Raw genomic sequence first — 22,309 nt, 5'->3', positions numbered from 1 at the left:
AAGTAACTGAAATTCTGATTTCAGTTACATTCTGGCACATGGATATTTAAAACTTCATATTTTTAACCATTTTTTTAAATTCCAAGATTTCAATGCAATGTGAACTTAATTTTACTGAATCTGATCTCATCCATCACATTGTATCTTCTGGAAATTAAGTTTAGTAACAAAACCTTAAACAACAGAAATCCCTCGCCTATAGCTTCATGATAATATTTTATTTACCTGCATGTTGGTCACAAAGGATTCTGTACATACTGCTTACAAGGCTAAGTCTATGAACAAAAATGCCTCTGGTAATGATATGCTTCTAACATGAAGACCGAGGCATTACAGTTGGCTGTGAAAAAACTCACTCAAAATGTCTGAGCCATTTGATTTCAATGACTTGACAATTTCACCAGTCAGTCTGTTAACTTGTTTGAACAACTTTGACATATTTTAACTATTATTAAGAATTATTAAATGTTAAAAGATTATATTAAATACTCAGAAAATATCCACATTTTGGGAAAAATGTGTATTGTGTATAAAACCTGTAGCATTTCACATATTTGATGTGTTAGTAGTAGCTCTGTGTTAATGACAGGTGAAATGGCCAATTGTAACTTGAATAGAAAATTTTCATTATGCAGAATCCAAAGTACTTGCAAGCTAACTTCAATACATCCAGTGTAATAATTTTCAGATTGCTTGCAAACAACCACTGCACGGCCTGTACTTAGTTTTTGCACTGATGGATGAACACGGACAGAAAACATGTGGAGTCTTCTTTTCATCTTCCATCAATAAGCCAACAAATGCAATTCAGTTTCTGAGCAGAAGGAAGTTGTCTGGTGCTACCTTGTTTCAGCAAACATTATTTACCCTTTGAGCAAGAGGGAAATTATTAAGGGAAAGTAGAAAAGATTATGGAATAAATTGTAGTCTCATGCAAATATGATTATTTCTTCAGATAAAATCAGTCTGTTCTTTAAAAATGAAGGGCCCTACATGTACCAACAGGCTCTGCAGCCTCCTAGGCAATTGCTGCCCATGTTCAAGTCCATGTTTACATGGTGCAGACGTGTAACCTGGGATTATTGATGTGGGAAGAGGGAAGGGACAAAAAGCTGCAAGGAATCTCCTGGAAGCCTCTGCCTCTTGGCTTGGGAGCTCCATTGAAGCTCAAGCCCTTGCTCCTTGCCCGAGCTACACTGTGTGGATGTCTGTGCACCATGTTGTATTTTGCTGATCCTGACCTTTTCTCAGGGACTTCCTGGCCTGACCTCAGAGCTGCGTTGTCAATATGGACTTGCTGGGCTGACATGTGAAGCTGACCCCAGGACAAGCACTGCATGCACCAGGAGGTCTTAATATGTCCAGCTTTTTTAACCATGTCTTTTCCACACATTAGTATTTGTGTTGAAGAAAAAATAATAAATAAACAAATAACACCCTACTTCCTAAAACAAGCACTGAGTACACTGTTACTTCTGAACTGACAGTAATCCTACAAAATAGAGTAAGATCGGAAGTAAGCCGAAAAACTTTCTCCATCCATGCCGGCCCAGCAGTGCTGGTACTCACTGACACTCTCTACATGGACAGATACAGCAAACAACTAGACATTTTATAAAAACAATTACACATGATGTTGTTTCTGTTGTTCTGGATGACAGTATTAAGATTTCTATGCGAGTTTTTTCCAAGTTTTCTTCTGGAATTGGAGGAAAACAGAGTGAAAAAGAAAATTCTACTATGATGGAGACTGCTCACCCTCCCCATCAGCTATTTATGCACACTTGTAAGATGCCCCTGAGTCTCATCTTCTCCAGGCTGAAAGCTAGCTCTCTCAGCCTCTCCTTGTATGACAGATCCTCCAGGTCTTTAATCATCTTTGTGGTTTCTCAGTAAGTGTCTGTCTCTCTAGTACTGGGGAGTTTAGAATTGGATGTTTCACTCCAGATGTGTCTCGCCAGTGATAAGTCAAGGGGAATGGTCACCTCCTTCCACCTGCTAGAAATGCTCTGCCTAATGCATCCCAGGCTGTTGTTGGCCATGTCCAACTTGTCCATCAGGGCGCCAGGTTTTTTTTCTGCAAAGCTGCTTTCCAGCTAGTCAACCCCTGCAGGTACTGGTGCTTGCAGTTATTCTTCTACCCGATGCAGAACTTCACATTTCCCTTTGTTGAACTCCATGAGATTCCTGTCAGCTCAATTCTTCAGCCTGTTGAGGTCCCTCTGGCAGTACAACCGTCTTGTGTATCAGCCACTCCCAGTTTTGTAACCTCTACAGACTTGTTGAGGGTGAAGCCTGCCCATCATCCAGGTCACTAATGAAGACGTTGAATAGCACTGGCCCCAGTATTGAATCCTGGGATACACCACTTTTGACTGGCCACTGGCTGGACTTCATGCCACTTCTCACAACCCTTTGAGATCAGCAGTTCAGATATTTTTTAGTCCACCTTACTGTCCATTTATCTAAGTTGTACTTCATCAGTTTGTCTATGAGGTTGCTAAGGGAAAGAGTGTCAAAAGTCTTCTTGAAGCCAAGACAAATGACATCATTGCTTTTCCCTCATCCACCAAGTCCGTCATCTCATCCTAGACCGTTATCAGGTTGATCAGGCATGATTTCCCCTTTCACCCATGCTGACCACTCCCAATCACCTTCTTGTCTTTACTATCGTTCAAGAGTTTCCAGAAGGACTTGCTCCATCACTTTCCCAGGGACTAGGATGAGTCTGACACCTTGTAGTTCCCCAGATCCCCCTTCTTGCTCTTCCCGAAGATAGAAGTGACACTTGTTTCCTCAGGAAAGAAGGAACCTCACGAACCATTCCTGGTTTCCATGACCTTTCAGTGATAATCAAGGAGTGCCTTGCAATGACATCCACTATTCCCCTCAATACTCATGGGTGCATCCCATCAGGTCACAAAGACTTGTGCTTGTCCAGTTTGTTTAAATGTTCCCTAACCTGATCCTCCTTCACTGAGGGCAAGTCACCCTTGTTCCAGAATTTCCCTCTGATTGCAGAGGCCTGCAATTACTGGGGGCTGATCTTATGAGTAAGGACTGAGGTAAAGAAGGTAATGAGTACCTTGGCCTTTTCCGTGCCTTTCGTCAACAAGTCCTCTGCCCCAGCATGGAGCAGCAGGCCCACATTCTGCAGCAAGTCCATATTTTCCTTAGTCTTTTACTGCTGATGCTCCTGTAGAAGCTCTTTTTGTTATCCATATCCTTCACCAGATTCAGCTCCAAGTGGGCTTTGGCTTTTCTAACCATGTTTCTACATGTCTGGACAGTGTCTCTATGTTCCTCCCAGGTCATCTGTCCTTGCTTCCACCTCTTGTACACTTCCCTTTTAAATTAATAATTTTATCAGGTATCTTCATCACCTGAAGACAGAGATTCCTGTCTTGATCCTGATACAACTCCATAAATGTATGTAAAAAGGAGAATGCATTCTTACAATGCTGAAACCATCTTTTGAAAGAAAGACTAATTTGTGATATATAACTTTAAATGTAAGAATGAGTATATATTATTGAGTATATATTATCCTTCCTAAAAGTTCCATTCACTTTATTTGTTTATTCTTCTCAGCTCTTTTATTAAGCTGTTTAATAATTCTTGAGTTGTTCAGAGCTCATACAATAGCTAATAGAAATCTCAAAATTGTTCTTGGCATCTTCATATCAAAATGGAGGTTACCAGCACAGTAAGAGAGCTTAGCATTTCTGTTCACAAATATGCTGCCATTGAAACTAATGAAAATGTTGATACTAAGTACCCTAACTAATCTTTAAAATTATTTTAGGCAAGACCCACTTGCTTAAATAATTTAAAGAAGAAAAAGTTCAGTATGAAGAAACTCATACTGACTTTTTAAATCAAGCTGATTAAAACCCTAACTGAAAAAGGAGAAAAACAAGTTTGATGCCCATGAGGTTTCCTGCATCTTTGGCTCTTCTCTGCCATTTCTGTCTTGATGCTTGAGAATGAGAGCTGAACTGAGTATGTTCTAGGGAAAAATATTGAATAAACGAAAAGAACTAATGTATTAATCTATGAAGAGAGAAGCTGACCTCAATGCATTCTGTAATTTTTCTGTTGGGGCATCTTGTAAGGTAAACATAGGAACTTGCTATACAGTTCCCTTTTATGCTTGGCACCGGTTCTGCCATCACTGCAAATATCAACATATATGTGTGTTTATATATATATATATATATTTCTAATACTTAGCTTTCTTGCACATCTGTATCTATCCATCTACACAAATATCTTCCTAAATTTAGCTTGCCTGGATTACATATTTTCTTCTTCTTCAAAACATAACCAAAGGTAACATCACATAGAATGTGGTTTTCTCCTCAGTAAAAATGACATTTTGCATAAGGAACCTACGATGGAATAATTAAGTCATGACACTAAAGGAAGCGAATACTTTGGTACCATTACTTCCTCTACCTGATGTTGTTAGCTATTTTTGTAAAATAGAGTTTCCTATGCTTATTCTACTGCATCTAATTACTATTGTATCTAAGCCTAATACCATTTATTTTAGTGTATAAAGAAGAAGGTCTGAGGAAAGGAACTGTCATATGTCTCAACCTAGGTCATAGTCAGAAGGAAGCTGCCTTGGCCTCAAGATAGAGACAAGGGAACACTAATGTACCAAAGAGTCAGACAAAGCACAGCTGAAAATTATATGAAATCGTATATGTGATGCTAGAGGAGTGTACACCAGTACCAAAACCAGAATATATGTAGGAAACAATGGGATATATGTAATAGAAAAATAATCTTATATTTCACACATACTTTCCACACATGAGGTCGCTCATAGAGAGATCCCTTCATGCTGCTGGTTACTATGGTGACAAGGACAGCCCAAGAGCCTACTTAAGACAGAAGTTATGTACCACCTAGCCCATTACTGAAGGCAGTGGGTTATTATCAGATAAAAACGTTAGTTTAAGAAACCCTCTATAGCTTAGAGTTACCAAAGATCGATTTTTTTTTAAGGGAGGAAAGACTGACTGGATATAGTTCAGATAATAATGAGCAGACTCATCTATGCATTTTAATTTTGTTTTTTGATACTTCCAAATTATTTCACTAATATCATCACTATGGAGAAATTCATCACTTTGAAGCAGGCTTACCTAAGGCCAATACAACAAAGCAATGTTTTACAATTTATAATATCATTTTCAAAAAGCAAATGTGAAAAGCATCCATTCCAGTATATGAAACTTGATTTCATTGTCAGCACATTTTTGTGTGTCAGCAAACTGAGACAAAGAGTTTATAAAATGACAAAGATGGACAACCTTGCACAAAGACTTATTCTAAAAATCTAAAACCCAAAGGGCTTACCTATTTGAGCTATAAATGGAAGGAAGTGGGAAGAACATGCACAGAACAACACACATACAACTTAAGGACTGTCAGACTGCTCCAGGTTACTCTGTGTGTGTGTGCAGAATTTAGGAATTGGGAAATTACCCAGGAATTTATGAAGTTAAGTTCTAACAGGACTAGACAGCTAATAAGGACTTTGGCACTTAGCTATGGAATAAGCAGGAGGTGTGACGATCTGAGTTTTATACCAAATTTAAATTTGTGTTTAGATGGAGTATATACAAGCAACATATCCACCTGCAAAATATGGAAAACAAGCTTCTCGCATTTTATAGAGATGTTCTAAGGAAGAATACATAGAGACTCTGAGGCTCCTGTGTTGTGCTGGTAAACAACTGGAATAGACAGGTTAGCTAGACATAAGAATATATTTTTCAATATATGAGATAATCTTACACTTGAAAATGAATTTCCTAGAGATTGGCACAGAGATGCATTTAAGAAATGTTTCTTTTTCAGCACTTGCAAAACATCACTGTATAGTAAGCAGTGACAAATGGTGAACCGAAACACAGTACTAATATATCCCAAAAGCATTGAAACAGAATGCTTGGAAATAAAAGAAATATTAAATTAGCATTTTCAATATTATTTTTTTCTGCAACATCTCACTGTATTTAATGAGCATCTAGCATGACAAAACAAACAGGATTCAAGTGCTATGAAATATTCTTCCTGTAAACTAGCCTAAGGCAGTTTCTCTGCCTGTGCTAGCAATTGTGCTAATGATACAGTAACAGCTTTAGAATAATCCCCTTCACCCTCAGAAACACAAGCAATCTGGTATAAACAGAAGAGAAAGGATCTCAAAGTTCTTCCTTAGCCAGTTGTAGGCAAGAGACAAAGACACTGCAAACAATTGTCTTGTGTGTAGTGGACACATTATTCTGTCAATGATAACAGCATCACTTAACAAGAATAGCAGCAGCACAGACAGTATGCCTTGGCATAAAACAAGCCTTTCCATTAGCTAGTACACAGCAAAAATCAAATTAAGGCTACTGGTGATCTAAATTCAGTGAAATATACATCTATTTAAATTAATTAGTGTGATCCAGTAATGGGATTCTTCAATAGGTGGAACAGATGCTGGTTGAAATTATCAAGTTGTATTCATTGACCTTAGCTCTAACAGCAAAGACAAGCAAAGACATAATTGTCAGAGACTGTGGATTCTGCAGGACATAAACATAGCATGGTGCAATCATATTTTCACTGACTTTAACCATAAGATTGTATGTCTAGTCACTGAGTTACTGTTTTAAAAACTAGACAGGTACAAAAATCTCACTGGCAAATACTCAACCGATTATTTACACAACAGAATTAGAAATAGAAAACAATACAAAAAGAAAATTAAACTCCAGCTTTTCAAAGGACATCTTCTTCCGTTCCTCTTACTGTAAAAAGTACTAGTTATATATTTCACCCCCAGTTTCTTCTCCCTCATACTAGCTTTATGCCAGAATAATTTCACAGTCCTTGAGTTACTTCTGATATACAGAAACTGCATCTATGTAAGAAAGTAATTTTTAGTTCTCTCTTATTGCTTGTAAATAATTCAGGATATTTTCAAGGCAATATCTGACATAGGACAGTTCTTTAGGAGACTTCAGTTACCTGGGTAATACCTCGCGAGGCCAGTTGCACTACCAAAAACCTGCCATAATAAAGTGGGGTCTTCTTCTCTGTTCCGCTTGAATACATCATCCAACGCTGCAGTCCAGTTAAGTTCATTTAACACTATCGTTGCTGTCAAAGAAAAAACATATTTGGTATTACAAAGTTACATCCTAACACAAGCAGCCATGACTACAAAAAGCAAACCAAACTACTGCAGAAAGTAATAACATTTCATTTAACTAATCCACAACATAAATTTAAAAAAACACAGTCCTCTTCCTTGGGAATTTTCTTTAAGAAGTTCCTTATGCTCTCTTCTTCCCATTCCATTATTTGTATGCAATGACTGTTGGCTTATTTGCATAGCCAATATCTTCGACAAATAGTTTGTTTATGAGATGTCACTGTAGTTGCACTTCCCAGTAATAAATACATGCAAGCATATAAAGTTGATGTTTACTAATTACAGCATACTGCAATAAGAACAACTACAATGACATCAACAATAGTAGGTATTTATCTCTTATAAGGTAACAAAGACATCCCTTTCCAAATGGATGCTCTAAGAGGATTATATGGGAAAAAGACAATGATGAGTTATTTGAATTATAGTATTAAGGTGGGACTGCATGCACAGTAATACTCATTATTGCATGCTAACAAGATCTTAATGTTTATAGATGTGATCACTTACAGAAAGATCAGCAATGTGAACATTAATATTTATGACTTGGGTCAGTTCCACAATGAACTTAAAATACAAGGAAATTCACATTTCAACTAAACAGAGTGTGGCCAATTATACAGAAACTTACATTCACAAAGTTGTCCTGTACCAATGCTTGTTTTGATCAATCAAATGTATTACATAATCAATCAAATATATAATATATTAACATGTTCTATGCCTTTTTGAAAAAATATATGTTGGGAAACTTACTCTAAAACTGATGAACACTGCTACAGTAATAGTCAATTGACTACAGTCAGTAGTCAATGAAAATTTATTGTGATACAGAATACCTTATGATATAACTTATGATAAATCATGCTTTTCACTTCATTTAATCAGCTGTAAATATCTCATTAATCCCCCCTCCTCCCCAATCTTAATAATGTTAGGCAATAGCAAGTATTCAGTTAATTAGAAAAAGCAAGAGCTTTTTGTTGGTTTGGTCACTGATTCTTTCGTGTTGCCTAATGGCATTGTATGTAAAGTTTCTAAAACTGAAACACCTAGATTAGCAAGCCAAGAGAGGAAAGGGAACTAGAGGGGAAAAAACATTTGAAAACAGCTAAAGATGTATGTATAAACCCTACAACTAATACAGATCCTGCTTACACTATGGTATTGCACACAGGAAAGAAAATTCAACTTCTCTTGCTAATGGGCAAGTCAAGTTGAAATAAACACAGTTCATGTTTAAGGCCCCTGAGTGGCATCACAGCACAAAATTTGATATTTAGGCCTACATTCTAGCTCTCTGCTACCATGAAAAAAAGAAACAATAAAAATAAGGACAGGTTGAAAGTTAACATTTGACAGGCCATTTCCAAAGTGAGGTTGTTAACAGGTACTAGAGAAATGAGATCACAACATCAAATTTTATAGGCTTGTTTTTAAAGGTTAAGGAGAAAATTGCTACACCATGTATTTTGCAGAAAGGTTTATCTGTTTTTTTCAAAGTAGTTTTAAGATAACATTGCTCTCTCAAGATAGAGCTTTTTATAGAAATATCAATTTCCAACTCTTGAGATTCCCTGTAAGCAATAAGCTTGTACTATATACCTGTCTCTTTGTAAAGTAGGTAATTATAAATATATATATGTTTACTTAAGAAAGAGGTATAATTCCCTGAGGCACCAGGAGAAGTTAATTATTATTTAAAAATGGTTACTGTTCAATTATCTTTTCTAGATCCTGTTTGACCTACTGTGTAATTAAGCATTATGTACAGACTTTCTAAATTTGACTTTGTGTCAGATCTTACTTCCAGAAGTAGCTCCATGAAGTCATTAGAAGCTCTGTCATTTACTTAGACAAGAATTTCCATTCAGCTTGACTTTGTTTTTTTCATGTTACTGTTTCCTCATCTGATGTACAAAGTACTTGGCCCAGTGGAAGCCTATGCCAATGGTTCCTGGTGGCACTGGAGCTTAGGACACTTACTTAAGGCACATGGGAGACAATAATTCTTACCTCTTTGCCAGCTGACAAAGCATTTAGGTTTCAGGGTCCTCTGAATTCCCAAGCCCCATAACAATATAAACCAATGCATTTCTTTGGCCTTGTGACCTGACTTAAAACTGCTGCAGCCTCTACCCCCAAATCTGTCAGTGGCTTTACCATCCTGGTCAGACCACTGATACCCCTATTCAGCAAAACATTCAATCAGGAAAAAAATATCTTTAAGTTAATCATTCTCATAAATGCTTTTCTAAATTGGTGACCGTACACCCCATAAAAAAAACTCTTCACATCTGAAATGTGATACAATATTTCTAAAGAGAGGATTTCCTTCAGACCATAATCTTACTAATAAATAAACTATATTCAATGAAGATATATTAAACATCTAACTATACATTTACAAATACTGATGCAAAGAGTGTCTGTGTAACATCACCCAGAAATGTATTGTAGTTATATATATATATGATCCTATATGTTTACACATACCTCTGCACATACACAGTCATATGTATACAAATACATATTTAAAATACATGCATATACAAAAATGGACAAACTAAAGAGACAATCTACAAATAGTAAAATAACTAAGGACTGAAGTACGGAATGGATATATTGGAACTGATAATTTCAGCATTTTATTAGACTTGTTGAGATTAGGCTATAAAGCAAAAAAGTATAGCTTACTAGATCTTATTTGTAATATTTGTAAAGAAGTGATACTTTATAGTCAGTCAAGAGTTTTATGATCTTATTTATGTCCCTTCCTCCTCCTCTATAACTTTCTCCCAGAGACAAATAAAATACCCTAAAAAAATCCAAGAACTTGGAGAAGGGGAAAAAAAACCCAACCCAACACATGAAGTTGGAATTAAAAACATAAATAATGTGGAATTCCAGATGAGCAACAAGAACAGAGCATCCTAACAGAAGTAAAACTGAATGAATCTGGGAAAAAGGCTACTAATGGTATGTAACAGATCTGTTCTCAGGTACTGAAAAACATATCTTCCTGCACTCCAGAAATTCGCAGTTAAGTGATCAAGTCTCATTTCAGACATAAACTTCAACGGCACACATGTAAGGTTCAACATGTACCACCTTCCTCTTAATTCACTTTCTCATTATGACAACAATTTGTGCTTGGAACAGACACACAGAGTTTATTTGGTGGGACTGATAGGTAAATAGCTGATTGTACAATCATTAAAACAATTATTCCTGGAACAGTTTGCTATTTGTAATTCAAACTTGCTGCCTTCATTCAGGGTTTTTGTTTGTTTGCTTTATTCTATCTACGTGTACTTGATATAGAATGCACCCACATTTGTGTTAACTAGTCCAGTAATCAGTAAATAAGGAAAAGGGTGCTGGGAATTTAAGCTTTAATCATGTATTTCTCTAAGTGTTTTTCCACAACTTGTATTACTCTTTTGCTTCTGCTAAAGAATACAACCTGGACTTCAAAAGCCAAGCTGTAAATCAAGTCCCCTACTTTTTTTTTAAATGCAATACCTCTTGTAATAGGCAATTTCAAACCAATACCTCAAGATTCTTATTTAAAGCCCACGGCAATGGATTTGAAACTCGCCGACCAAAGAAAAGCAAGCAAAAATGCTCATAAACAGCAACAAAACTATTCTTCAAATGCTTCTTACTAAAATATCATGATTCTCAATTTGCACATAAAAATCAATGCAGTGCTACTTTCACTAGCTCATAGTAGAGACCATGGAACTGGTCAGAACACCCTAATTTGAGAGACATGGATTTATACTGACTCTGTGAATAAGGTGAGAATTTAATTTATTTTTCTGTTATTAAAAAAAATGCATTTTACTAAAATAAAATGTTTAGAGGTGTTATAGCCACACCTACTGAGATGCTGTATATCCTAGAAACACTTGCTTTTCCTTTTGAGTTAACTTCCGCACAGGAAAGAGCTTTTGACTGATAATTGGCAGAAAATCTAGTTGAAGACAACTCTCCAATAAGCTTATTTCCAATTCTGCTAAAAGAAGTCTTTGAAGATAACTACTTCAAAGTACTTCAGGTGCTACCTTTCACTTGATACGGGCAAGATGAAAAAATTTATCATCACACAATGGGAAACATCATTCTTTCTGGCTAATTCCACTGAACTCCATCCATCTTTTCCTTTTTTCCCTCTTCTTTATGACATGAGGTTTAGGGGCCTTGACAAGGAATGGATTCAATTTTCCTCTGCAAACACAATCAATATAAAATAAAGAGCACTACCATGCTCTCTTTAAAAGAACTGGAATACACTTCTGATGATTTATTCAATATACAGGCCCTGCCCTACATACAAGGTAGAGTACAACTTTATTTGAAAAGCCTGAGAGCGATTTACTATATCTGAAAATACGTGAGCTGCTGTTCCCTGACATGGCAGCTACACGTACACTGGGTAGAACAAAACGGAGCTCCTCAGAAGTTCATTAATCTTCTTCTAGCGTGTGGAATGTATTACACTTCCATATCCTGTTTAATGAAGTTGACTCATTGATTCCTTTAAAGATAACACTGACTAGTTATTGTTATGAATGAAATATATATTTACAGTCAAATATTATGGTATTTAAAAGCAGGCACAGAGGGACAATACATTTGCAAGTGCATCTTTTTGTATACATGTGTGCAGACACAGAGGCCTCCATCTGTAGCCATGCTAATCAGGTATTATAGAAACTCTTCTGAAGGTATAAACTAGTCTTCTTTATGATTTATGTGTTCCACTAATTTTTTCAAGATTACATTCCTTCCAGCTTTTGTTAAATTACATAGAATGTTACACACTGTCACTGGAAAGTGGTACTCCCATTTCATTTTACGTTGGACTAAGAAGGAATGGTCTTTTTGATTTTAAGGTATTTTTAATTAGATTTTTTCACTGGCTGATATAGATACGTGTGTATATATATGTGTACACACGCATACAAATTTTCTCCATAATTCCCAAATATAGTGATTCGAAGAACTATTCTGGTAGTAACTTGAACTTCAATCCTTCAAATTTAGATGCATGTTTTAAGCCATCTTCTTCTCTCATGCAAAGTTCAGCATGAGCAAAAGGCCAGAGCAAAGGAAAGATTATACTAGCTCCAAACTGAACACCGTCTCCAAGGTAACTGGTCCTCGGAGTAGAATCAGAAATCTGAATTTAGATACTTAAGCTTTCTATAGAAAACAGCAGGAAAGTGTCCAACTCAAAACAGTCACCCAAAAAACTTCACAGCTGATTAGAAACCAGTTAGAAGAGAGCCATAGGAAAATTCTGAGAGCTAGGGGAACTGGGGAGTGTTTTATCCAACTCTCTATAGAGTTTAACCAAATAAACCAGAGCACACTGTGAGATACATACGTGGATTGCAGGAGTGTGTATCTACAAACTGCATGATTTCAATATACGTTGTGCACATACTCCAGAGTACCAAATCTATCGGATTAGTTACAAACATTGTAATAACTTGTATTTAGTTTGAAAACATCCACCAGCTGATTTGGAAGTGTTTTATTTATTTATTTATTTAACTGCATACTTTGAAAGGTAAAGAATTACAAATGGGAGAAATATTACAAACTGAATCGACTGTGTTCATTTTTATCAAAACAAGGATTTATGAATGCAAAGGAAATTTATTCTTTTCATTCAAAGCACGGGAGGAAAAGAAAAAAATAAGTCTTAAAATTTAACATACAATAGCTGTTATATAGTGGCATTTCCAATTGGGTAGGTCATTACTTCAAGTGATGCTCTGCTGGATCTTTTATATATAAATCAGTTTCAAAATCTTGCTTTGAAAGTAGCATTTGTATTTCCTATCATAATGGAATTAAAAATTACTGGATAATCAGAACTGTTTGGGTAATATGCATTCAATGGTGCATAAAAAGCAAAGTATTAAAATACAATTTTTAGCATATGGAACAATAATGAAATCAAATAATTTCAGCCTCTAAGATCGCTGAAAGAAAACTTTATAGAGTAGATATTTTACACTCTTAATTAAAAGCATAAATGATAAAATGTCGGTACTTTTTTCTTTAAATGAACAACTTCTCTACTCCCCATTAGATATGTGCCATTATGTCCCAGACACTTCTATAAATAATTCTCTGAAGAAGTCACTGAAGTCTAGCATACTGTTGCATCTGTGTCAAATCAAGTAAATTAATTGGCAATGCCATACGCTGTCTGCTGACTGGCTTAGCTGCCACATGCTGATGGCTAGAGAAGCACAGTAAAAGCTCATTAAAATAAGAAACACCCAGGAGAAGGAAATGAGAATAAAAATGTCAAGGAGAGAAGATGGAATTAAGCTTCTATTATAGCTCAACAAAAAAGAGTTAATATAAGGCAGAGTCATAGACTCTTCAATATACATTCATAACTTTTCAACAAGTTACTTATCTCTATAAAAAAGACATCCATATTATATACTGCAACCAGTCTTTCTGCATCTTAGAAGTTGGGAGGGATGAACACTGTTTTTTGCCTTGCTTCCTCTAATATCAAAATATACCAGAATGTATTCTAGAATGGAATAATAGCCGATGTAACCAACTGTACAGTACTGTAAGGTTTTTTTCTGGGAAGATGGCAAAATATAAGAAAGATACTGTTGATTAGAGTGTTTCTGGAGGACTTACAGATTTTGTAGAGCTATGCACAGTGTAAGAACCTAAGCAAATGAAAACCAGAATGAACTTATTAACATAATTACAGCATATAATTATTTGTTACTATTTATTATTAGTTTTTACAGGTAACTTTGAAGTAGGGCCTCTAATTGGAAATAATTCCTTTGTTTAAAAAATGGATGAAGTATTATTTTTAAATGACTATGCTGTATTTTTATGGAAATATCAGGGATTAAATATCAACAAAACACCCACTTAGAAAGTAATGATGAGTATATTACACTTATTAACTCTGGTCTTCCTTCACTTTGCTCTAATTTTTTGTTAGCATTTCAAAGGATATCATAGTGACACTCAAATTAAACTAGCTTTAGAGATATGCTTGATCTTTAATGAAGACTTCTCTCTATAAAAAATTTTAATTAGTTGTTAATAAAAACAAACCAACCCAATCAAAAGACCATCTGGAAATGGTTCTGGAACAGTTTACTACACTTTGCCTTCAGTCTGCCAGGGTACCACCACTTCAATAACTTGCCAGTCACTAGAGCACCTTACAAGATCAGTAAATCTTAAGCAGTAGCTGGGTTGAGGAAAAGAGCTAGAAATAGGCCAACTAATGCAAAAATGTTCTTTCTCCTACCTCATGCTTTCTGCAACTTTTCAACTATTTTGTCAATTCCCATTACAATTTATATTACTTGTAGTCTGAAAACTCAATTAATTCCAAAATGGATGCTATCACATTAGCTTTATGTAGATCACCTATTAAAAAGTTCTTACAATTTTTCTTACAACATGTACATTGTCCTTCAACAGCAATTCCTTCTATCCTCTCCCCAGCCATGGCAAATTGGAAAGCACAAGTATCTCCAGCAAAAATAGAGATATGTTAATGCAATAAAATAAAGATCACTTGACACATTGTCTGGGATACTGTGTGTTTGTTTCGTCCATTATGCCAAAGAGATGAATTGCAAGTGGACAAAGTGCTGAAAATGGCCACTAAGATACCTGGTGAAGAACAGGAAAACTGTCTTCTGAAAGAAGACAGAGTTTGAGTAATATAACCTAGAAAAATGAGGCAGAGTCAGATAGCAAGCCCACCCCTGAAAAGGGTATGTAAGGATAAGGATGCCAGTGGCACGATAACAAAAGGGTATGAAGTACTTAACAATAAATTGGAGCAGGTGATTAGGGGGCCTCTTTTAGAGCAGAAGGTCTTAGAATGGCCTTCTGCTAGGAGACACAAACAAGGAGCCCAGATCTTTTAAGCCAGAGCTTGATCAGTTTATTAAAGCAATGAGACTGACTAGCTAAATAAGAATTGGATTTGTCAAGCAAAAGCTGCCCTGTTCTGATATATCACCCTTTGTTACCAATACAGAAAAGGTCCTTTTAGAAGCTGAAATTTAGTAACCATAAACACTACAGTTTTATACAGTGTTAATGGCAGTGCAAGAATTGGAAGTAAAACTGCTTTTCTGATTAATTTTTAATTCATGAATACTAAATGTTTGCAAATAAATGATGGATAATTTTTTACTACATTAATATATCTCTCTCTATAGAACATACATATGCATGTTCTCTCTATATTATAAAATCTATCTTTTAAATATATATTAAAATTACGTATTATATAAATATTTTCTATATATTACATAGAACATATATGGAGAACATACATATATATCACTGACAACATTTTTTTCTGAGGTTTAGGGCATTGTAATAAATATTAAAATAATACAGTGGATTCGGCTAATGGCTTCTAATTTAATCCCCATACAAATGAAATATTAATGAATAGCAGGCTGGTTTAATCTATCTAAAGGTATCTGTGGCAACAGAAATCCAAGACACACCGAGTGTGAGGGGAATACAATGCACAAGTGGGAAACGTGAGAAAAATGATGATAAGATAAGGTCTGTTTCATCACCTGAGCTGGTACAGATGTGACAGCTCCTGCTCCTTGTCAATATTCTAACTAACTCATGGACGAGTCTTGCAGACTAAAAATAATGAAAATTCCACAACCTTTCTTTTTGTTGTTGTTGGTTTTGGCCAAGGGTTGCACCAAAGAGGAAAAGGACAGATACTTTCTAAAATTCAGCTACCCAAGAAGTCCCTCTCTCCAACAGATGAAACACCTGTCCCATGTGCAACTGCATTATGCTTTCTTCGAAGCAGAACACAAAAATAAAATAGAAACTGTATTCTGTAGCCTGGCATCATCATAGGTATTGTACCTCAACTGTTAATTAAGCTTGGTTGGGCATTGTTTTCCAGGTTGTATAGAGGGAATATGAATAAAACTCTTCTTTCTTAAAGATCAAGGGGCTATAGGGTCCCAGAAAGGTGCAAGTTCAAAGCTTGCTGCCTGTACAAACAGAGGTTCTCCTTCTCTCTCTGAAGATATTGCTATTTCTTGCTATAAACAAAGACTTTGCCTGTATCTTTACATGAGGAAAAATACACTGTTTTTATTTCATCTGTAGCATTCAGTCTACGAGGAATGAAACACACACTGCCAGTCCTGTGCTTCCAAGATGCCAAGCTGAATTCCACTCTTGGGGTGAATCCTGGCCTTCCTGAAGTTAATGACAAAACTCCTTTACTGCACAGGGAACTGAGTTCATCCTTCATCTTCAAAACACTGTAACTGTGCAGTGTTCAGCCGCTCTCTCTGTACGTGGTATTTTGTCAGTCTAATGCAATAAGCAGATCACAGAATTAGGAGCCAGAACTTATTACTTTAGATTTTTTAAGCAAATGAAAAAACACCACCCATACAAATCACTTCATAAGACTCAAAATGCCTTTGAAATAATGAAAGACTCAAAAGGATCTTCAGGAATGCAGTAACATTAAGCTTCTTTGTAGTTTTTTTTGTCTGCTTCCATGTCATCAGTACTCTTAGGATTCATCTGAATTTTCTGTACTCACTGTTTTATTCACTCAGCATAGCAGTTCTTTGTTCTACAATGTCCAAACAGAAATACATTTTTATAATCATGCGCTTGCTGAAGATCTCCTAGTTTTTAATTTACTTTGTGATTATATAAAACCACAGGAAGAGGCAGTAAGGTTGAAGAAAACAACCGGAATGGGATGAAGAAAGAAATCTTACTGCCTTATATAAACCTACCCTATTGTTTAAGAAGAAATCTTATTGCCTCATATATATACCTACCCTAATCGTTTAAATTGTACTAAATTTCAGCTACTGTAGCTTCCCATATTTAACTAAGGGCCATAATCCTTCCTGAATGAGTAAATACTGCATAAATAGAGCTTTTAAAATCAGAGAAGCTGCTGAGTTTGAGGTTTCTAAGGTCTTCTATATAGGTCATTCCCAATAATAGGAAGAGACCAATGTTTTAAGGAAATACAGACACAGATGGAACAACTGCTAGAGTGAAAAAATGCATCAGCAACCAAACCGGTTAAGAATATATAATAAAGACCTCTGAAGTCATACAGTATTTTAAACAGCTACTTTGTACTAAATTCAGGGAATGAGGATACAAAGTACCACATTTCCTAGGATAAGGAAGAGGATATAAAAATATGAATCTGGATTTACAATAACGCTTTATGAAGGAGTCATATCATATAGTGAAACACAACAAACTTCAGCCCCAGACTTACAGGCATTTCTACACATACTTAACTTTCATTTTTGATAAATGAAGGAAGCAAAACTGAATGCCAGGAGCTTAGTACCAGCTAAATCCCATCATGCTCTGACAATCTGCATCAATTCAGGATGTACTCCTGGGAAATAAGGGTCCACATCTGCTAACAGCCCGTTGCAGCAATTGTTTCAAAAAAGGAAAAGGAAAGACCTAGCGGTATGCAGTTTTTTCATATCACTTTAAAAAAAATGAGTGCATGAAGCAACAGAAGACTTATCGTAAGTGAGAAACCATTACTTCACTTTTCTAACAGTGTACTGGTTTTAGTGGCTTCACTTGTATCAGCCAGCAGAGCAGCGCAATGGAAGCAGGCCTGTATATTGAAACGGTGCTGGGGATGTGACATTCATATTACACAGGATTTGGAGATTTTATTTTCTGCTACATCTAATCTGTAGCCTGAATGCCCTTTAACAGTTGATGTGGGCCAGGTGCACTGCGAGAGTGCACCTTCTGGTTTAGCTGCACTGGACGGGAATCCAGCTGGCACACGGAGATGGCTCAGCAATGTCAAGTGCAGTGACTTGGGCCAAACAGTGTTTTCTTCCAAAGGCCATTTCTGACCTGAACTAAAATACTAACATAGCCAGATCCAGCTCTCATGAAACAATAATGAAGGGTCAACTAAATTAGAGAGCTGAGAGTGAGAACAACTTGCTTTTCAGTGATAAAGAAATTCACAGTCAACAGGCAATACTTAGCTTCATTCTCAAGAGTGTCATTCTGTCTCGAGCACAATGTCACCTCACACTTTTCATCACCCTAGTCATCTTTAGCAGCAGATGTGTTTGGATCCAACTATAGCTATATCTTCTATTACAGCTGAAAGGAGAGGTCACTCAACTTTAGCCAACAAGATGGGCATGAGCATGATAAAACCAAACAAGATACATATTTTTATATACATACGAACAAACAGTATGCATTTAACTATACAGCTTCTCAACTAAAAAACAATGACTTTCTTAGTACAACTATTCTGTAGACTAATGGCCGGATTCCCACCTGTTGCAAGTGGACATATTTTCACTCAAGCTACCGGTATGGTATTCCAGTGTATAGCAGCTGAAAAACTGACCGTGATTTTATAAATACATGTTTCACCATTACAACTTACAGCCCAAAAGCAAAGTTAAGAAAACCTGGCAATTTAAGGATCTAACGACACTACACAATAGTTGTATTTTACTTTAGTCAGTTCCTCTAAATGTTTTATGCATGTAACAATGGTTCAGAAAATGAGACATCACCAGAAGTAAATAAACCAGAGCTGGGACCCCAGTTTATGGAAACTGATGTAACAATATTGAAGGTGCTGATGCTAAGTTAATTTGATTTACATGCTTTTAACTTTGATTCTAATACTGACTTTCAGGAAAATCTTTGGCATATCATAATCTTACTAAGCATCTTCCTCAGCTATAGAACAGGAACAATTTATTTATTCTTAATGTCATTGTCAGATCTCAGTAACAAACTTTAGGAGTCCTTAATGTCTTGAAGGTCTTTTCAGTGATTTCTTGACATAATCTGCCACTGGCACAAAAGCAGCTTTATGATGTACGTAGTTTCTGTATAGTCAACATCTGGCTAGCATTTTGCACTTGTAAATTCATGTCAGAAGAGTCATATGTAAACAAATTACTTCAAGAATTTTTTTCAAAGCATCAATCCAACAATTGGAACATTGACTGATGCTTGCACAGCTGTCAAACAAAATACACTTTTTCATGTCAATATATGTAGTATTTTTTTATTTCAGATCTTCAGGCTTCTGATCACTGGCAGAATTTTTAAAAGATTTTTTTTAGAGTCAAGAAATAAAAAGTACTAAATTTCCAAGAATTCTTCTTGTTTTAAGTAAGACATATCTTTTTTGCAGAAAGAAGGAAAAAAAAATTATTCCTTCAGTTACCTACAAGATAGAACCAAAAAACTGGCAAGGTACAAATGTTCTGGATGACAGACATCTACAAACTTACTTCAGTGACAACCTTTAAAGAAACATTGTAGGACTAACCAAAGACAATTTTTTTCTCACGAAATGAGATTTCAGGTATATGACCCAATGAGTAATCATTGGGTATCTCTCCCCTGCCCCCCTTCTTGACAGCTTATGCCATAGCAAAGCATAAAATACTGTCAAAGGCATGCAGTTTGCGCTTCGTGACAGCATACAACAAACCGACAAAGCAGACAAGCTATCCATCATCTGCTCAGAAGATTATAACCCCTAAGGCAACAGAATGGAAAAGAGAAATGCTGTAGCTATGTAATTTGTCATGATTATTTAGTTATTTATTAATATATTATGATTTCATTTTGCTAAGTATGATCTAATCACATAAGCAGGAATCTTTCATGTCTTGAAAATTTTAAAATGAGAATTAAGACCTGACGTATTAAGACAAACATGAGCAGGGGATTGAGGGAAGATCTGTATCAGCAGCAGAACAAGAACAGCAGCTATTGCAGAGCTGTGCCATACTCTTCAATTTTACCTACTGTCCTCGTTCCTGAAAAATAAATACAACTGCTCAATGCCCCTCTGCTTCTGACCTCTCCTTCCCTGTTATCTGTTACAGACAAGTCAGATCAAATTAAGGAATAATTTGAAAATGGAAGGAAATTTTATTTACTATAAATGGAAGAACTAAAGGAAAAGTCGTGCAAGAACCCACCTGCTGCAGAAATGGAGACACTCATGACAAATTAGCTTAAAAGGTGTGTTCTGTGCAGGCATGTAGTGAGATAGATACCAAAAAATAAAAAACATTTTTTGGGGGGAGATCAATAATCGGAAGCAACGAATGAGACGTTTCAAAACAGTAACTCAAGAATAATGCTTGTGAGACAGGAAGAATGCATTTCATGAAATTAGCTCAAAAATTAGTACTGATTATTCCAAAGGGAAACACGGAATAAAACATTAAACCCATATGACTAACTGCAACAAAGCTACTTGCAGAGATGCATAAAGAAAGATCTTTGGCAAATTATATATTTTGTACCATCATCAACCTTCAACAAACACATACAAAAAATATAAAAAAGGCACATATACATCATTTGTAGCTAAATACATTTTAAATATTCAATGTCTCCTGGATTAAAAAGAAGTAAGGGTAAATTCAGATTTAAAAAAACAAAACAAAACAAAAACCCATACCCCAAAATGGCATTTAAATTTTACTATTCCATATGGATTTACTGCTTAGGAAAAAAAGGAAAATAAGCAGTTATCCATTTAGAGATATATATTCAAGCTTGCAGTAGACTGTCAGAATGATACATTGGTTGGACCACTATATAATGCCTTTAGCTCTTGTATAATAACAAAGCACAATTCCCAAACAACTTTCTAGTTTATGTACAGACAAGAAGACTTTATATAAAAATAAATAATATAAACTCATTTTAATATTTAATCTATGTTCAGAAAGACTGAATATCCTCTCTTCTGTATTTTCTACATTTTATTCTTGTTCCAGCTCACTTCCATAACCAAAGCTATCAATGTACCTATTCTTATGTCATTTCCAACTATATCAAGTGATGTTAAGAATTAAAACACAAGCAGCACCCACATCACTAATATCAGCATCACATTCCTGAGCTAAAAATTAGGTGAAAAGTAAAGATGCAACTGTTATACAAAACCAAAACACGTATTACTGATACTTCACATAAAAATAACTGATTTTTTTATTCAGGATTGAACTCTCAAAAGTAGTCCTGTACTCCAATGATACTGGGAAGCTTTAACTGCTCAGGACAAAGATTAATTTTGAAAGAACAGATTTATAGTTTAGTTCTAGAATGTGTGGATTCAAATAGAACAAGCAGTTTAAAATAATCATGACATCTTATGTATGTAAAATATATTTCAGTAATTTAAAAAAAAATGCTTGAATTTTAAAAACTATACCCAGAAAAAGAATGTTGATCTGCACAAGAAAACCGATCTGTGTTCCAGTAGCAACGTAGGATTCATAGAGCAGGCAAAACCCACGACATTTGAACAAACAAAAACCACCTCGTTTCCTCACAATAATTATATAGATTATACACATAATTATGTAAATATACAGTTATATATGTGTATACATACATACATATATACATGTAAAAGCTGTGAGTAATCAGTTCAATCTGTGGTTAGGATGATAAATACAGTTCTCACAGTGGAGTAAGAAGAAGCTGAGATGAACATTTACTTAATTTTCCCTCAGGTTGCATTTTACTTCAGTCCTACTCTAGGCTTCCACTAGCCATTCCAGCAATTTATATTTTACTCATGATCTTGCTTCATCTGCCTAGAGCTGTCAGTGTTTGTACCCAGCAAGATGCTGTTAGGTAAAATAAAATAAAATAAAATAATCAACTGGAATGTTTGCTTTCTTTGCAAAAAAAAAAAAAAAAAATAGCAGGACTTACCAGTACATTTTTTAGAATTCCCTGGGCCTGAAATCAGGACATAATTCACCATTTCATCCAGTGACTGTATTCACTGATTTAATTAGCACTACATTACCCTAAATATTGCAAATAATGCACTCTTCAGTGGGATCTCCAAGTAAAAACTGAATCAGCAGATGCATCAGCAACATAAACATACAAATTTACTGACGAGAGTAGTCTCACTGATATTAATGCATATTTGTATGCTAGATTGAAAGGTTTATTCCCTCCAATGTGAATAGCAAAACT

General features: G+C 35.6%; 1 protein-coding gene across 13 annotated transcripts in view; it reads right to left on the bottom strand.

The window, feature by feature from the left end:
* CACNA2D1 (calcium voltage-gated channel auxiliary subunit alpha2delta 1) overlaps window positions 1–22,309 on the bottom strand; it is a 426,426-nt gene that overhangs the window by 123,560 nt on the left and 280,557 nt on the right. For all 13 annotated transcript variants that reach the window (XM_069801699.1, XM_069801697.1, XM_069801705.1 and 10 more), the window contains exon 7: window positions 7,036–7,167. In XM_069801699.1, coding sequence (XP_069657800.1) covers window positions 7,036–7,167 — 132 coding nt within the window. The remainder of the gene's footprint in view (window positions 1–7,035; window positions 7,168–22,309) is intronic.

This window comes from Haliaeetus albicilla, chromosome 14 (assembly GCF_947461875.1).
Source record: "Haliaeetus albicilla chromosome 14, bHalAlb1.1, whole genome shotgun sequence".
Lineage (NCBI taxonomy): Eukaryota > Metazoa > Chordata > Aves > Accipitriformes > Accipitridae > Haliaeetus > Haliaeetus albicilla.
The sequence above is the reverse complement of the archived record's forward strand: the minus strand, read 5'-3'. Positions and strand labels throughout refer to the sequence as shown.